Source organism: Gastrolobium bilobum, unplaced genomic scaffold (assembly GCF_033153095.1).
Source record: "Gastrolobium bilobum isolate Gb01-03AN ecotype WA unplaced genomic scaffold, APGP_CSIRO_Gbil_v1 utg441, whole genome shotgun sequence".
In the NCBI taxonomy this organism is placed as follows: domain Eukaryota; kingdom Viridiplantae; phylum Streptophyta; class Magnoliopsida; order Fabales; family Fabaceae; genus Gastrolobium; species Gastrolobium bilobum.
In genome coordinates this window covers 363960-381915 of record NW_026897808.1, presented here as the reverse complement: position 1 = coordinate 381915, position 17956 = coordinate 363960, and the positions used below count along the sequence as shown (strand labels likewise).

The window sequence follows — 17956 nt, the reverse complement described above, 5'->3', positions numbered from 1 at the left end:
CCAGAAATATAAAGACTATGATAACCCTGAAATAAATTAAAATTACAAAAATACCATAATTTTTGCCCCAAAACGACGTCGTAAAGGAATCATCCGACAATAACTTATCTGCAGTAACTGCAGAAATAAGTCGACCCTTTCTCTTTAGGAAAAATATTTTTTCATGTTGTTTGAGATATTTTATGTCATGTCATAAATATTTGGGGCCCACGTTTTATAAAAAATAAAATTGAAGGGACCCCACATATTTATCTGGTATGACATGAGACAAGATATCTTCATTAATGAAATTGATAAGTCCCTTCTTTTTATGAACTTAATGGAATAATCATTAATTATTTTTTTCCAAATAATTAAAGGTTATAATTTTTTTAGGTCTTAAATGTATAATAAGTTATCAGTCATTTATTTTAAGAGGACCGATTATACTTACTGAAAACTTGAAAAAACTAATCATTATTGATTTTCATCATTCTGACTTTTATTAATAATTAATTAATAAGTGTGACTAATCATTTAAAAATCAGTGAAGGTTTTCATCATTTCGTATTTCAACGAAGGAAGAAAAATGAAGACCATGGAGAAATGCAAATTAAAAATGAAGAAAATAGGGGAGTATGAAAAATCAATTGTAATCGCTAGAGGTATGAAAAGCAAAAGACATGGGCTAAAATGTAAATTCGCCTCTAATATAATTATTAGATGGATGAAGCGATTGGTGCATTAAATGCGCACGAAATGCGAAGATGACATATGATTGACATGACATCTTATTCCAATCAGAAGTTGCCATGTGTAAAGTTATCATCATTACATGAGAATTATGAAATTCTAATCCCAGATCTATGATCATAGAGGAAGGACGAAATCAATATGAGTGTGTGAAAGTTGGTTATTAACTCGGTTCATTCGAAATCAAAACATAAGAAATTATGTAATGACTAAAAATCGAGATTAAAACAGATTCAAGTATTTCACAGCTTTTTCATTTCAAAATAACTTATCCCATGACAGAAAACACAAATATAGTTATTTCAATGTGAAATCCCATAGACCCGAGATTCAGGTTGAAGATAACGAGTGGTGAGGAGTCTCAAATGGTAATGAGAAATAGGGAAAAAGTTGTTATCACTTAGCTATTGTTAAAACTATACAAGTTATAAAATAGAAACTTAAACTATGAACTATATGATCTCTTCTTAAAGAATTCGATGCTTTCTTCGTCTGGGACTCTCCTATTTATAGGTCGAAGGAGAGGATGACAGTCTTGTGATTTTCCTTCAACTGTTTCGTGATTATATGGAGAGGCGGTGAACTGGTGCTCTGACAGGTGAAGCAAGTTGCCTGATTAGATGACTTAGGGTTGAGTTTTGTCTTTTTATTCTGAAACCCAAATGACTTTCTTTTCTTTCGACCAATGAGCATTTTTCTTTCTATGTTGTGCACACTTTTTCCTGCTTGATTGTTGTACTCTCTCTGCTTTTAGAAACTTCTTTTCAGAGTTTTCGTGCAAAAGGGTAGATGAGAGGTTAGTGGAGCAGGTGAACAAATAAGTCAAATTATTTCCTTTTTTTCTTACTTTATCAGCTGATGACATCAACATCCGTTCCCTTCTTGTACTTTTGTTCTCAGGAGTTGGGAACGTCTTTTTACAGCAAAAATTGAATGTCAGGTAACGGAACAGATGGATTCTTATCAATAAAATGAGCTCAAATGAGAACGAATTTTTGTCCCATCAAACCCCACATACTTTCATGTGTGTGAGAGATAATTTTATCTTTACAAGATAAAAAACATTAAACACATTATTCTTTGTATCAAATAGGTTTTCGAAGAGGAAATTAGTCTCATCCTTCCTCCGATATAGCGAAGCTCAATGCACCGCTGTTCTAATAAGGGGTAGCCTTCGAGCCGTACTCCGATGACAAGGTAATCGGTGGAGGTTGAATGGAGATACCATCCAGATTATACCAAAAAAACAAAAAACAAATATATCCTAGAACTATTTTCTTAGTTGTACGTCTATTTTGATGATCCACGAGACACGAGGATTGCACCAATTGTTTTGTATTCATCATGTTGGAATTAATTTAACACGTGAAGTCAAGAGTTAGTGAATATTAGTGATAAATGGTATCAATTGATAGTATTTCCATTGATTTAAAACTGTACATCAATGTATCTTAAATAGAATAGGCTGTTACGGCTGTTACCAAACAGTCTGTTACCAAATAGTAAAACAACTTCCTAAAGATAAATAACTACACCTAATTACAATAGGACTCAGTTATACATATCCTAACAAACTACAGGTTACAACATATCACAACAAATCATAACAATATATAGAATCTTCTATTCCAACACTCCCCCTCAAGTTGGAGCATGAAGACATGAAATGCCTAACTTGGAAAGAACGGCAAGAAATGGAACACGACCAAGTGCTTTGGTGAAAATGTCTGCGAGTTGCAAATGAGAACGAACAAAAGTAGTTCGAATCGTCTTAGAAACCAACCTTTCCCGGACAAAATGGCAATCAATTTCAATGTGTTTAGTTCGCTCATGGAACACAGGATTTGCCGCAATATGTATAGCGGCTTGATTATCACAACATAATTCCATAGGATCATCATGGATAACATCAAGTGAAGCAAGAAAAGACTTCAACCATATCAATTCTGCTGTCGCGGCAGCCATGGAGCGGTACTCAGCCTCTGCTGAGGAGCGTGAGACAGTGAGTTGCTTCTTTGTTTTCCAAGAAACAGGTGAGGTTCCAAGCATAATGAAGAACCCAGAAACTGATCGGCGAGTTAAAGGGCAGCTGGCCCAATCTGAATCACAGAAAGCATGAATTTTGAGATCACTTTTGGAAGAAAGGAGGATACCTTGGCCAGGATTCATTTTGATGTATCTTAGTACCCGAATGGCATCCTCATAATGTGCTTCCTTTGGAGCTTGCATGAACTGTGAAAGAGTGTGCACTACATAACTCAAATTAGGACGAGTGATCGTAAGGTACACTAGCTTGCCGACAATTCTTCTATAGCGACCTGGATCATCATAGTCAGGTCCATCTGCCAGAGCTAAGCGATGATTCTGTTCAATTGGAAACTGAACCGGTTTACAATCCAACAAACCTGTTTCTTTGAGGATATCTAATGCATATTTTCGTTGGCACAAGAAGATACCCTCATTGCTACGGGCAACCTCGATGCCCAAAAAATATTTCAAGTGACCCAAATCTTTAATTTTAAAACACTTGTTAAGATAAATCTTAACCTCTTGACATGCTTGGGAATCATTGCCTGCCAACACCAAATCATCAACATAGACTAGTATGGTCAAGAAGGTAGAACCACGCTTCAAAGTGAACAAAGTGTGATCTGCTTCAGATTGAACAAAACCGTATTTAATAAGTGAGGAACTCAACTTTGCAAACCAATTCCTGGGAGATTGTCGTAAGCCATATAACGACCTTTGCAAACGACACACTTTTCTTCCTTGTCCTTGATTAAAGCCTGCCGGTATGCGCATATACACTTCTTCGTCCAGTTCTCCATTAAGAAACGCATTATGAACATCCATTTGGTGCAAGTACCAACCTTTTGCAGCTGCAACCGAGAGTAGAGTTCTAACACTCACCATTTTCGCTACAGGAGCGTAAGTTTCATGGAAATCTTCTCCTGGAACTTGATGATTACCTGCAATTACCAACCTTGCTTTGTAGCGCTCGATGCTACCATTGGAATGATATTTAATTTTATATACCCATTTACATGGAAGGGCATGTTTGCCTGCAGGTAAATCAGTGATAGTCCACGTATTATTTTCTTCTAGTGCATGTATCTCCTGAGCCATAGCTTTACGCCAAACATCATTGGTCATTGCTTCTTTAAATGACCGAGGTTCACTACCTGCATCAATAGCAGCAACAAAAACTCGATGTTTTGAAGAAAAATTGTTAGTATTCACATAGTTGGCAATTGGATACCGTATACCTGAGGTGGAGCTAGAAGAGGTGAGACTGGGAGTGTATGTATGTGCCTCAATTAGATTACATTTGTAGTTACTCAAATAGGACGGAGGCCTTCGTGTGCGTGTTGGACGAAGAGAATCGTTTTGAGCTGATTCTGCACTTCTTTGCACAAGTTCGTGAGCTGAATCTTCATTCCTTTGTACGAGAGCAGGAGCTGGATCCTCACTCCTTTGCACTTGATCAGCATTTGATGTAGAATCTTCATTCGGCTCCCTTTCATACTGATGGACACTCCCCCTATCTTCCAACTGCACTTCTGCCTCACAATCATTTGAAGTTGATTGAGATACTGGATTGGCAGAATCATTAGAATCTATTGGTATAAATGTAGGTAATGATGGGCTAGGTGTAGGCACACTTATAGCAACAAAAGGAAACTCATCTTCGTGGAAACTGACATCTCGTGACACAAAGAATTCCTTAGTATTAAGATCATACACTCTCCAACCTTTCTGCCCATGAGGATAACCAACAAACATACACCGCCTAGACCGTGGACTAAATTTGTTTGTAGGTTTTGGTTGTGTCACCGCATAACATAGGCAGCCAAATATCCTTAAGTGACTGTAATCAGCAACAGATCCATGCAAAAACTCATAAGGAGTTTTGCCATTGAGAAGCTTTGTGGGAGTTCTATTAATAATATGAGCTGCTGTCATCACACTCTCTCCCCAGAATTTGATTGGCAAGTTTGCTTGAAACAAAAGAGCACGAGACACATTTAGAATATGCCTATGCTTCCGTTCTACCCGACCGTTCTGTTGCGGCGTATGAACACAGGATTTCTGATGAAATATACCATTGGTAGTGAATAATTCAATCATCTTGTTGGAAGTAAATTCAGTTCCATTATCTGATCTAATATTCTTAATTGTTGTATTAAACTGATTTTGCACCATTAAAAGAAATTTTCGTAACACACCAAAAGTTTCACTTTTGTCACCTATCAAACAAACCCAAACAGCACGACTGAAGTCATCGACTATCGTTAAAAAATAATAAGCACCAGAGAAAGAGGAAGTGCGGTAAGGACCCCATGTATCACAATGAAGAAGATCAAAAATTTTATTACTCTTTCGATCACTAATGGGAAACGAGGATCGATTTTGTTTGGCACGATAACAAATATCGCATGCCTTATTGTTTACATTGCCAAATCGAATGCTACTAGAAAAAGGAATCAGAGAAAGTGCTTCGGATGATGCATGGCCCAACCGCTTGTGCCAAAGTTCTTGCGTATCACTGGAGCGAACTGTTAAAGCTGCTGCTTGGCTTGGTCGAAACACATACACACCATCCCTGTGATCACCCAATCCAATCTCCGTCCTCAGCTTGCGGTCCTGCAAAACACAACTATTATTAGTGAATACCACATCAACATTATGTTGTCGTACCAACTGAGATACAGATATCAAGTTACACTTTAAATTTGGCACAAATAAGACATTGGATAATGAGAAGGAGTAAACGAAACAGATCCTTGTTGCACAGCATAAGTAATAGCTCCATTGGGTAAACCGATTGCCAAAGGTTCAACATCTGTAACATTCTCCAGCAATTCCAATACCCCTGTCATGTGGCGTGATGCACCACTATCTATAAACCAGTGACAATGGGAATCTTTACGATTTAATTTGTCCTTTGAGCGTTGCGGGTTGTCAACCAATGATAACAATTGTGTCACCACGTCAGGTGTCAGAACGGCGAATGCATTTGCTTGCTCTAGTGGTTCCTCCGTTTGAGCTGCGTGTGCACCAAATGGCTTTGCATGGAATCCTCCTTGTGGGTTACTGCTCCAATTCTCGTAGTTGGCTTCTCCTCTCAGCATAACGGTTGTTAAAAGAATCCCTGGGCTATCTGATCCAGTCAGATAGAATGGTGATCCAGGGTCTGATGGCTTCAACCTGCTGCTGTTTTCATTGGCCATCTTCAACAGAAGCTATCTCCTGCTCACTGTTTTCAGAGTCTACACGTTGCGGAAGTTTTTTTTTTTTTTTTAACAAGGGATCGCTCTGATACCATGATAAATGGTATCAATTGATAGTATTTCCATTGATTTAAAACTGTACATCAATGTATCTTAAATAGAATAGACTGTTACGGCTGTTACCAAACAGTCTGTTACCAAATAGTAAAACAACTTCCTAAAGATAAATAACTACACCTAATTACAATAGGACTCAGTTATACATATCCTAACAAACTACAGGTTACAACATATCACAGCAAATCATAACAACATATAGAATCTTCTATTCCAACAATTAGTTAAATTATAATATCTGCTGAGTCACATATCAAATAAAGATAGAAAAAAATAATATCATTTATTTCTTTGACGAGAAAAGGGAAAAAAATCAGTTATTTCACTTATTTGTTTATTTTCCATTTTTCTTAAAGTCATCGAAACAGGACAATCCGTCGGCTTCATATAAATTAGGGTGGTTTTGCAACCACAAGTTGCATCTTCCATCCAACCTTTTCCTCTTGTCCGTTATCTTTTCGTCTCAATATCTTTGGGGTGTTTATCAAATTCTGATGAAAAATAATTTTATTGTGATAATTAATTTAAAATAATTTTAAAATTTGCTAATTAAGGATTCTTCTTTTAGTAGAAAAGCATAATAATAATATTTATTAATTAATTTTTTAAAATTATATATAAATGTCATATTTAATTTGTTCATTTTAGTTACCAATCATTTTTATACATACATCAATTTAGATATTTTTCCTTTTAAATATGTTATTTATTAAAATATTTTCCAATGAAACCGAGGTCATTAGTTGACAATAAATAAAAGCGTAATTTCTTAATTGATTTATGATCTAAAGTTTAGGTCTTTAAAGTAGGGAAATACCCGTTTACAAATTTTTTTTTACAAATTACATTAAGTATGACATTCTTGATTGAAATATGACCGGTCATACTTAGTGTAGTTTGTAAGAGTTTGTAAATAAAAGTTTGTAAATATCCTTAAAGTAATAATTTCACTCCTCAATTATGCTTGTACGCCCTAGCTAGCTGCCTGGCTTTTTCTATAAAAACCAACAACAGTCATTCATTTCTCAAGTCCTACTGTTTTTGCTCTCTCTATTGAGTGTGTCTAGGTTGTCATAAAGATGGCAGGAGCTAGGAGAGTCTTACTCATGCTTCTTGCGGCATTTTTGATGGTCAATGCACAACATGCATTCGTAAGTGGTGCTTTGACATCAGAATTGCAAAACAAAATTGCTAAAGCAAACCAAAAGGGACCTTATCTAGGTTTGGTTATACCAAATTCGTTTGAACTAGACCCTCTGCTTCAGAATCCAGGCTATACTGCTAGTGACACCATCATTGACTTCGCAGGTACTAAATATTAATATCTATCCAACATAATCATGTTTAGGAAATTTTCCAAGAAACAGTTATCTTTTAATTATATTCTTCCTATATTTACCTTCTTCTTTTTTTTATATGGCTAATAATGAAGGAAGGAGATTTCGCTTTGGTTCCATTGGAGACAAGCCTGTTCTACTGGTCATGACAGGATTGAGCGTGGTATGCTTTCTTTTTTTCCTTTTTTTATTCCGCTGATAAATTTTTTAGTTATTATTGATCACTATTAGATGGGTGATATTAATTGGGATTTTTTTATTTTATTTTTTTATACTATGTAGATAAATGCAGCTATAACTACTCAGCTTCTGTTAAGCTTTTTCTCAGTAGATGGAGTTGTGCATTATGGCATTGCTGGAAATGCAAACCCGTCCTTGCATATTGGAGACGTAGCCATTCCACACTATTGGGCTCATTTAGCACTTTGGAACTGGCAGGTATTACAAGATTTTTTCTAATATCTTTTTCTTTCTCTTGCATCATCTTTTGCCTTATTTCCACCAAAATTTTGACTAAAAAGTTTTGATCATCTAACATTTTAAGTTTTTGTACAACATTGACAGATTACGTGTACAAAAGAATTATATGTTTCAACCGTGTTCACAGGTTCTTGATAAGATATGGCTTTTAAAAAAATAGACTTGGCTAAAATTTGATATTAATGGGGTAGATATATTTTGGGATTAATGAAAATTATTTGATACCATAAATAAAAGAAATTAAGCTTAAAACTTAAGAGTCAACCCTCCCCACACACAAGGGTATGTTTTGTGAGAGTAATGGTTTATTTTAAAAGAGGAAATAAATAAATATTGACAAATATTAAATTATTTTATTTTATTTTTTATTTAAAATAATTTAAACCGTAACGAGTGATATCATTTTTTTATTCCTATCCATTAATCCAAACATAGCCTTAACGTTTATTTGATTACAATAAAACAAAAATGCAATTACATTATAATATGAAAGTGTGGGTTTCCTTTCATCTGTTATCATAAAAAAAAATGTGGTTACTCTTTAAGTTTTTTATATACATATGAAATAAATTAACTTTTTTTTGAAGAACTTAATAAGAATAAAAAACTTGCAATTTATAAAATAAGTTACTCTGTTATAAAATAATTACAGATCCATATAAAGAAGTGTATGAACTATTGGATTTATGCGGAAATGATTTAAGACCTAATGCATTAATATATTTATCGAATCATCATCGTCTCACAAACACAGGACATATCTCTTGGAGCGCAAATATTTGAGCAACCTCCTTGTGTGTAAAGTTATCTAGTCACAACACGATCAATCTCCCTGAGTCTGCCTAGTGGTAGATATTCTAGACTATCTCTCAAGGGAGATAAGACTGGTGTGTGGGCACTCTCTCACTATCATGGAGATGACCTTACCTTAGTCTCTGCAACCACCAAAGTGAAGACCTAAGAGACTAATGACTATAATTGTAGAATATATTTGAGTTCTAGGAAATCCTAATCCTAAGCTGAATGAGCTCTAGGTTTCTTGAGCTCTTTTTATATATTAGGCTCTATTGAACTTTAGTGAAAGAGCAAAACCCAGCATGAAGCTGCACCCATAAAGGACTACTTTCGAGCTTTGTAATTTATTTTATGTCATTTTAAAAAAAAAAGGTTCATGGCATGTATAGTCCAATTTTGTGATGACTATAAGGAGTTTTGGTTTTTAGTTTTTAAATGACAAGTCAGCAAAAGTGATACTTTGTGAAAAATAATATGAAATATGGAACATATGCATGGATATATAATTTTTTTTTTGAAGTGGGACATGTGGTTCCAAAAGCAACTTGAAGGATATATATATATATATATATATATATATATATATATATATATATATTAACTTCAAAGGAAAATATTAATCAAGAAGTTGAGTGTCCATGGAGTATAATGCGTGTGCCTCGGTGCTTGCATTATACTTCATGGACACTCAACTTCTTGTTAATATTTTTTTTGAAGTTAATTAATTAAAATGATCTAATTAACACATTCATTCTTTTGAATTTGATTGTTTAATTAATTAACTATACAGAACATTGAAAGATTAATAAATGATTTGGGGTGTTATATATTATGCAGAGATACGGACAAGGGCCTGATGATAAATTAGCCTTAGAAGCTAATGGAGACTACACGAGGGAAGTAGGGTACTTAAAATTTGCAGAGTTCACCTCAAACTTAAGTGCGGGCAGCACATTTGACAACCTACTCAACAACATATGGTACCAACCAGAGGAGATTTTTCCCATTGATGGCATTCCAGAAGAAAGGCAACATGCCCTTTGGGTTCCTGTTGATACCAAGTACTACCATATTGCTAAAAAACTGGAGGTAAGTGATACCAATTGGCTTGGGATTAGAAGCCAGAACAATATTTTAAATGTTTTATTATTATTATTATTGTTATTGTTCACATCTCGGATGTTCAGCAAATATTGGATTCACCAAAAAAATAAATAAATATTGGTAATGACAAAGTAACATTTTTCGTAGTTTAGTATAATTATTTTGTCACTATTTGAAATCCAAAATAAAATATATGGCTAATTAAATAATCAATTTGAGATGCAATGCATCGGCTGAAAAAAGTTTTGTGTAGCTACCTACTAGCAGAGAAATTCGGTGGGTGAGATGTTTTAATAGGCTTCTTGTTTTGTTTGATACTAATAATGGGCACAAAAATAAAAAATATAAAGTCATGAATTAGCTAGGTCGTGTCGTGTCAATTATTAAGTTAATCTTATATTTATATGGTATAAACAATGTGGTTAAGTTTCGAAATATCTTGTCAGGGCTTGAAGCTAGAAAAGTGCTTGAACTCAACGACATGCTTGTCGACGACTCCTAAGGTGTCGCTTGTGGAGAGAGGAACAAGTGCAAGCATCTACCTAGACAATGCAGCGTACAGAACATTCATCTACAATAAGTTCCATGTGAGCCCAGTAGATATGGAAAGTGCATCGGTGGCCCTTATTTGCTTACAACAAAGGGTGCCCTTCATTGCTATTAGGGCTCTCTCCGACTTGGCCGGTGGTGGCTCCGCTGATTCTAACGAGGCTGATACATTCGCACCACTCGCCGCCACTAACTCAGTGAAGGTGGTTATTGAGTTTGTGAAGCTTTGTCACACCACATGAAATGGTGGTCAGCGTAATATTATTAGTCTTTAAGTAATCCGTGCATGATGCATATGTACACGACTTTATTGTTGGTTGTTCGGAATAATAAGCATACATGCATTGATCTAAATGGAGAAAATAAAGTTTACAAAAAAAAATAAAAAAAAATGGAGAAAATAATATTTCCAATATATATATAAGGGTAAAGGATTTCTCCAGTCACCGGGAATAAAATTATTTCCAGTAAGTTCAAAACGTCGTTTTGGGACGGAAATCAAGGTATTTTTGTAATTATAATATATTGCAGGGTTATATTAGTCTTTGTCATTATATTTTTTTAATCTTATAACTCAAAACGACGTCGTTTTGAGCTCACTAGAAATAACGTTATCTGCAGTGACTTGGAGAAATACTTTTCGCTATGTATAATGGATAAAATAATATTTCCTTTGCCGAAATTTGAACCGCTTTTTTGTAATAGTAATGAAAGAGCAGTGCTACGAAACCGCCTAATATATATATTTTTTAAAAGAGAGAAAAATAGTATATTCTAATTTAATATATAAGAGTTGAGTAATTAATATTTTGAAAATAAAAATGATCAGTCGATTTTAATGTAAAAAAATTGAAAGGAAATAATTTGAAATTATAAATTGAGGTTTAAGGAGAGAAAAAATTTAATATACAAAAATTTAAAAGTTATTATTTTGAGAGTATAGACAATTAAAATTTAGGAAAAAAAAAGAAAGAGAAATTCAGGAGTAATTAATTGTTTGAGAGTTTTAAAAATATATAAAAAAAGGTGCTAAACAATTATGAATCCAGGTAAAGAAGAAAGTGGTACGATAGAAGATTATTTCACCTTTATGAGTGATGGCTTTATTTTATAATATACGAGTGAATAAAAACATAATTAAAAATAAAAGGGGTGAATATGCTTTTCTTTGTCTTCTCTTTGGCTTAGTATGGTGAACCTACCAAGAAAATTTGAACCGATAAGAACGTAAGCGCAACAAGTATACTTTAAAGTTTAAACCCACTTTCCATCCTAGGTTATGTTGAATGTACACAATTACGCGGAGAATGGTTGAGGCTCCAATGAAGGCATGGTACGAGTAGCTATATATCCAACCAGTTCCAATGGAAATTTAATCCAAAATCCAAATTAAGGAAAGCAACAAAGCTGCTAGTTGGACTGCTTTACTAAAGTTAGAGACTTGACCCAATGGGTGTCATTTACGATGATTAAAATTACTTATATTATCTTTAAAGCGATAAGTTTTTTTTTTTTTTATGTCTACTTGCCGATCGTTTTCCAATATCATTAGATTAGAATTTTAAGAAGAAAGAGAAATGATAAATGTTAGTTGAGATTCTAATTTAACGATATTGAAGAATGATAGATAAGGTATGGTGGTAGGTAGAATAACTTATCCAACCCAACGGCGGACGTAGGTGGCTGCAAGTGTCTGCACTTGCAGACACAAAGATGGGAGAGAGAAAATCATTCACATAAATAGATGATTCAGGTCAAGTAAAAAAATAACAAACATACCAAAAAAGAAAAGAAAAAAAGAAATAGGAATATTGAAAGGAAAAAGGAAAAGATATGCCTAACCCAACCAACCCCTACAATTAAAAGCTTAAAACTTAAATCTTAGTCGATTGCTTTGTCTCTTCTTTTTTACATAAACCTTATTAACTCCAAATATTAATAGATATTAACAGTCTTGAAATTTAATCTTCATCAAGTGGAGGAGAATCATACGAGATTTTTTACTTCTTTTGTGAAACAAAAATGGCCAAATTTGGATCAAATAGATATCTACAAATAAAGGTTGATTTTTGATCGATTAACCCCTACAATTATACTATATTGTAAAAATGTCTTTTTGTGATGTTTATTTTTTTTAATTATCATTATCAATTATTTTCTTAAAACTTTGGTGGATTCACCAAAGCTTTACTTTTGAAGTGGAAGCAAAAATTGGATGATGATCATGATCTTTAAAAAAATATCAGAGCCTCTGAAGCCCCGCTCTAAGTGTGCAGACATAAAAAAAAAATTCTGGGTCCGCCACTGATCCCACCAAATGATGGTAGCTGGTAATAAGGAAAACTGAGTAATTAAGTGAAAAGAAAAGTGTCTTGGTTTGATCCTCATATGCCACATTTGGGAGCGGTTTAAATATCTCCATCATGACCAGCTCCGCATTCTGAATTAGTTCCATAGCCGATTCAAAGATTCGAAACTTATGGAGATATATGTGGGAGCCAACTCGCCTCAAAGAGATAATTAGGGTTGAGTTAACTCAAGCCTAATTCTTGTTCTGATGATCGATTCAACCTCTGATCAAAAAGAGAAATCTTGGGTCTATTTTATCTCTTCAACAAGTTTAGTAATGAGCATAGTGGCCCTATTGTTCCTCGTCGATAGAAGAAATATTTTTTTCGTGATCCCAATTTACGACTAAACAAGTCCTAACTAATTGAATTCTTGTTCCAGAAATTCTCTGAATTGATTTTCCATTTCCATAAAGAATATAATTGATAACTTTAAGTTCGAGATTATCTCTTTCTTGGAACAGATCTTTGGGGAAAAGTTTTACTACTTGCAAAATAAATCTTTTTTTTTTCATAAAGGGATTTGTTGTTCCTGACTCTGCTTCACCTTAATTGTTATTTGAACAAGTAAAGTGATGTCTTGGTCTGAGTGGGAATAACATTTCTCTTCTGCATGTCCATGGAGTTTTGAAAGAAATAAAAAATAAAACCTATCCCCATCTTTAAGTTTTGATCTCTAGAAATTTTTTTAAGTCTTTGTTATGTTTAGGTCAACATTATGAAAGGAATGTATATATCCAAAAAAAATTAGAGAATTTGAACGAGCGATTCACAGGAACAAGCTCAGCTCTGGGTTAACGGCAAACTGACCACAAAATTAAAGCCCGTTCGAGACAAGAAATATTTAAAAGCATCAGATATTACGTTAGAAGTTTGAATAAACACCGAGTTTACTCCCGTTCGAGCCAAGAAATGTTTAAAAGCATTAGATATTATGTTAGAAGCATCATATAAATATTTTTTTTTTCAGCAAACGATGAATTAGGTCACTATAATTAAAATATTAGGGTGTATTTAGTTTATTTTTTGTTTTTATATTTAGTTGATATGCTTTTATTAATATTTAAAAATATTACATTATTTTTTTTTATCTTTTATTTGTAAGAATTTACAAAAGAAATTGTGAAAACAATAAAAACAAAACAAAATAATTTTTTTTGGCATTTTTATAACTATTATTAAAAATATATCAACTGAAAATAAAAACAAAAAATCTGTTTTGTTTGGGATTAGAAGCCGAACCATCTGTTCCCTCTCAATACACTACCTGGATATGTTTATTTATTCTGAAAATGACATTCACATCGGGGATGTTCAGAAAATATATGTGATGACAAACCAAGTAACCTTTTCCGAAGTTAGTAAATTTATATTGTCACTGTTGAAATCCAAAATAAAACATACGGCTAATTGAATAAATGATCAATTTGAGATGCAATGCTTCAGCAGAAAAAAGTTTAGTGAAGCTACCCACTGGTTGAGAAATCTGATGTGATGTTTTAGTAGGGTTCTAGTTTTGTTTTATACTACAATGGACACCAAAATTTTTTGAAGCCCTGAATTAGCTAGGTTGTGTTGTGTCAATTACTCAGTTAATCTCATATATATTTTTATGGGAGAAACAATGTGGCTAAGTTTCGAAATATCTGATCAGACCAAACAACAGATACTAATTCATCAGGCAAAGTTACAAGGAGCAAGAGTAAAGTGATTGTATGTCTGTGGGTCTCACCAATCTGTCTACCAATCTTATCCAGGTACTACTTGCTTTCTTGGCAGACTCAAGACATGTATTAACTAGTAATTTAGGAGAATTCATGAATAACTTCAACATACTATGATCATCTGTATCCACCTAAAATTTTATTTTCCTCTACCCTTACAAGGACCATAAGATTTGCTACAGTAAAGAAAATATACAAAATTTACAATGCTCAAAGCACAAATCAAACCATAGTAGTAGTCATAGTGACCCTTGTTGATGTTGCTTGAAAGCCAACTTTCATTTCCTGCGTCTCCAGTAACATTGTCAACAACGCTCAGAATAAAACTTGATACCAAATTTGCAACCGAAGATCCAAGGCCACAAAGAGTGGATGCTATGCTAGACATAGATTGAGGTAGCTCAGTGAGAAAAAACTCATTTTGTCCAATTACACCTGAGGCCTCAGCCAATCCATCAAGGATTTGCCGTGGCAAGAGCCACAGTGCAGACATGTTCACCACAGCTTGTGGTTTTTCTGAATAGCCTTCCTCAATAGCAATTCTGCGTCTAATACTCTCTACTACTGTCAGTGATGCAATTGCTATGCAACAAGAAAAAAGACCAACTCCCATTTTTTGTTTTTCTCCTAAGCATGCTGGGCGCCCTATTATCCTTGATGCCATAGGGACTAAAACCTTGTTATATAGTACAATCCAAAGTATTATAGATAAAATCATAAATGTACCAAAGGATGCTGAAGGAATTTGGAAGTTTGAAGTAATGTGGCGGTCCATGGAGGACGCTTCTAGTACTAGAAATGAACTCTGACTGACGTTCACAGTCATCATGATTCCTGTTGTCCAAATTGGGACTATCTTGAGAAGTGCCTTGAGTTCTTCCACTTGGTCTATTGTGCAAAGATTCCATGGATTCGAAGCTCTTCCATCCGGTGTTAGATCTTGCAAGGGATTTATGATTATGCATGCTTTGTTGAGAAACCTAGTCAATAAAATTACTGCTTAAGCCTCTGCTTTAAATTTACTAAAAATGTTTTACAGGAGTACTAAGTTCAAGTGAATCAGAAATCGAACAATAGCATATATATGCGTAGATTTCAGTTTGATACTAACATATTCATGACTATTAAGTGTATACATGGCACATGATCACCAATGTTGTAAACTCTGATAGAGAGTGAAAAATAGTATTCCAACTTATAGCAACTCTAACACCAAGTGGCGGATCTTCAAGCATACAAGTAAAACAACAACTGTGCTGCTTGTCCAAAAGGGATCGTACCTTAATTTTTCAGTTGGCATTAGGAGAATGGAATCCTTCTCATGGTGGTAGATTCCAGTCCCGTCCTCATGTGATAACTGCAGAAGTCTATTTCTATAAGAGGCTACAATGACCTGAGCTAACCCACTTAGCAGGTTCCTTTTAGCCTCCAGCATGACATAAAATGGAGAAGCTAAGAAAAACGATAGAGTAGCTATAAACATTAGGATAACGGGAACTCCAAACCCCACTGTCCAACCCATGTTATCTTGAATGTAAACAACAACACTTAAACCTAGCAGTGATGACACTGTAACAGCAGCATAGTACCAGCTGAAGTAGCTTTCTTTGATTCCTGCATCTTTGTCCCTCTTACTTAACTGGTCAACACCAAAGGCCAAGGATGATGATCTTATGCCTCCAGCTCCAATGGACATGAGGGCAAAAGAAGAATGCAAGATCCAAATTTGCATTGTTGTAGGGGAGCTGCAACCGTTGTTGGTAAGTTGGTTACAAATTGGTCTTGATGTTGGAATCATAGTGGTTAACCACAGAAGAATCATTCCCTGGACAACGCCAACAAAGCAAATGACAAAAGTCAATTTTAGTTTACTGATTCCCTTCTAATTACTTATCACTTCATGTCATTAACAAGCCAAATTAATGAAGTTGGCAGAGAGAATTAACAAAACAAAACAAGAGCTCCTGAGCTGAACAATGAAAATAGAGCAGTGACTAACCAAGACAATGACAAACAATCACAAAGAGAAAAGAAAGAAAATTACCAATAGGCTAGCAATAGATCCGAAAGCAATCATAGAATATCTACCAAAATAGGAGTCTGCAAGGAAAGCACCAATGAGGGGTGTGAAATTGGTGGCAGCAGACCAGAGTAAGAGTAAATTAGTGGCTCCTGCAGTTTGCATGCCATACTCTCTGGTCAAGTACAATATCATGTTAGGCATTAACCCAAGGCTAGCCAGTTTCTCAAATGCCTCATTTGCTGCCACAAGAACATTTATATACAAAATTAATAAGGTTTAACAAATGGGAAACACAGATTTATTATCACTCCTCATTGGACTACACCAGAAAAAAAAATGATGCCTAATTACCTATGATGAAAGGTAAAGTTCTGAAGCCACCCTTGGCATTTGAGTTGTCCTTGTTCAGAAGTGGTTCTTCCATCACATTCTCCTTTTCTGAGAGACGGTCCATTTGCAGAGACACAACAAGATGAGGTAGTGTGGTTATGAAGAGTGCACAGGAGCGAGTACCGTATCATATGTGTTTCTTGAAGAATCATAATACACCATATTTTTTTTTACCAAATATTGTAAAAAGTAATACTATTATATTACTTTTATCTTTACGGACAGGTTATATTTATAAATTTTTTGTTTACAAACTACACTTAAATACGACCGGTCATATTTTAATCATGCAGCGTACGACCGGTCGTACTTAGTGTAATTTGCAAAAAAAATTTGTAAACGGATCCTATACCTGTTTTTATATTTATTTTGACTCATATTCTATATTCCATATTTTTATTTTTATTTTTGAGCGTATTCCACGAACACAAAAAATGAGCTACTATTTTCCAATATTTATATAGTAATTTCCCGCATGGCAGATCCAATGATTCAAGAGACACCCTTATGATGCAAGAGACACCCTTTTCACTGTTTGTAATCTTGCTTGCGGAATACTCTCCTGCTCTGCTCTGCGGATCTGCCAAGTGGCTTGTATTCTTTTCTTCATGCCCAAAAAAGAGTTAACAGTTAGTTTTAATTAACTTTTAATCAAAGTATAGATTAATTATTTCTAAAAAACAAAGAAGCAATCATTCATAAATGTTTTTTAAGCAAAATGATTGTTTAGCACGTCAGATATTGTTCACTTTGTTACCAAGCTTTAAGATGAATAACTTTTATCTATTTAATCTAACAAGTTTTTCTGCTCTTCTCGGACTTTTGTACCGTTTAATTTTAGAAATCAAAAGAGAGAGAGAGAGAGAGGATAGATGAAGATATCAGAGAGGAAAAGGGAGAAAATCAGGGAGAAGAGAGGATTTTGGAGGAGGAAATTGTGGATAATAGGATGAGAGTTTCTAATTAAGTTCGACAATGGAGAATAAGCAGCAGCATGCAGGAAAATTTCTTCTATATTTTCGTAGTACGAAAGTTGAGTACATTTTTTACTAAATTTGGCAAAAAATAGTATAAATGACTTTTATCATTTACGTATTATTTTATGATTATTCTCACCTAATTCTCA

The 17956-nt window shown here is 34.4% G+C and overlaps 2 protein-coding genes across 2 annotated transcripts; one reads left to right on the top strand and one right to left on the bottom strand.

Moving 5' to 3' along the window:
- Positions 1-7101: 7101 nt before the first annotated feature.
- On the top strand, positions 7102-10822 carry LOC133310488 (uncharacterized). Its single transcript, XM_061511420.1, has 5 exons — positions 7102-7388; positions 7513-7580; positions 7700-7855; positions 9530-9781; positions 10243-10822. The coding sequence occupies exons 1-5, from the start codon at positions 7160-7162 to the stop codon at positions 10585-10587; spliced, it is 1050 nt and encodes a 349-aa protein (XP_061367404.1). The 5' UTR covers positions 7102-7159; the 3' UTR covers positions 10588-10822.
- Positions 10823-14556: 3734 nt separating this feature from the next.
- On the bottom strand, positions 14557-16894 carry LOC133310477 (protein NRT1/ PTR FAMILY 1.2-like). The gene is made up of 4 exons (XM_061511406.1): positions 16792-16894; positions 16462-16679; positions 15698-16242; positions 14557-15397 (listed from the first exon to the last, which is right to left on the bottom strand). Exons 1-4 carry the CDS (start codon positions 16892-16894, stop codon positions 14557-14559), a joined length of 1707 nt encoding a protein of 568 aa, XP_061367390.1.
- Positions 16895-17956: the final 1062 nt, after the last annotated feature.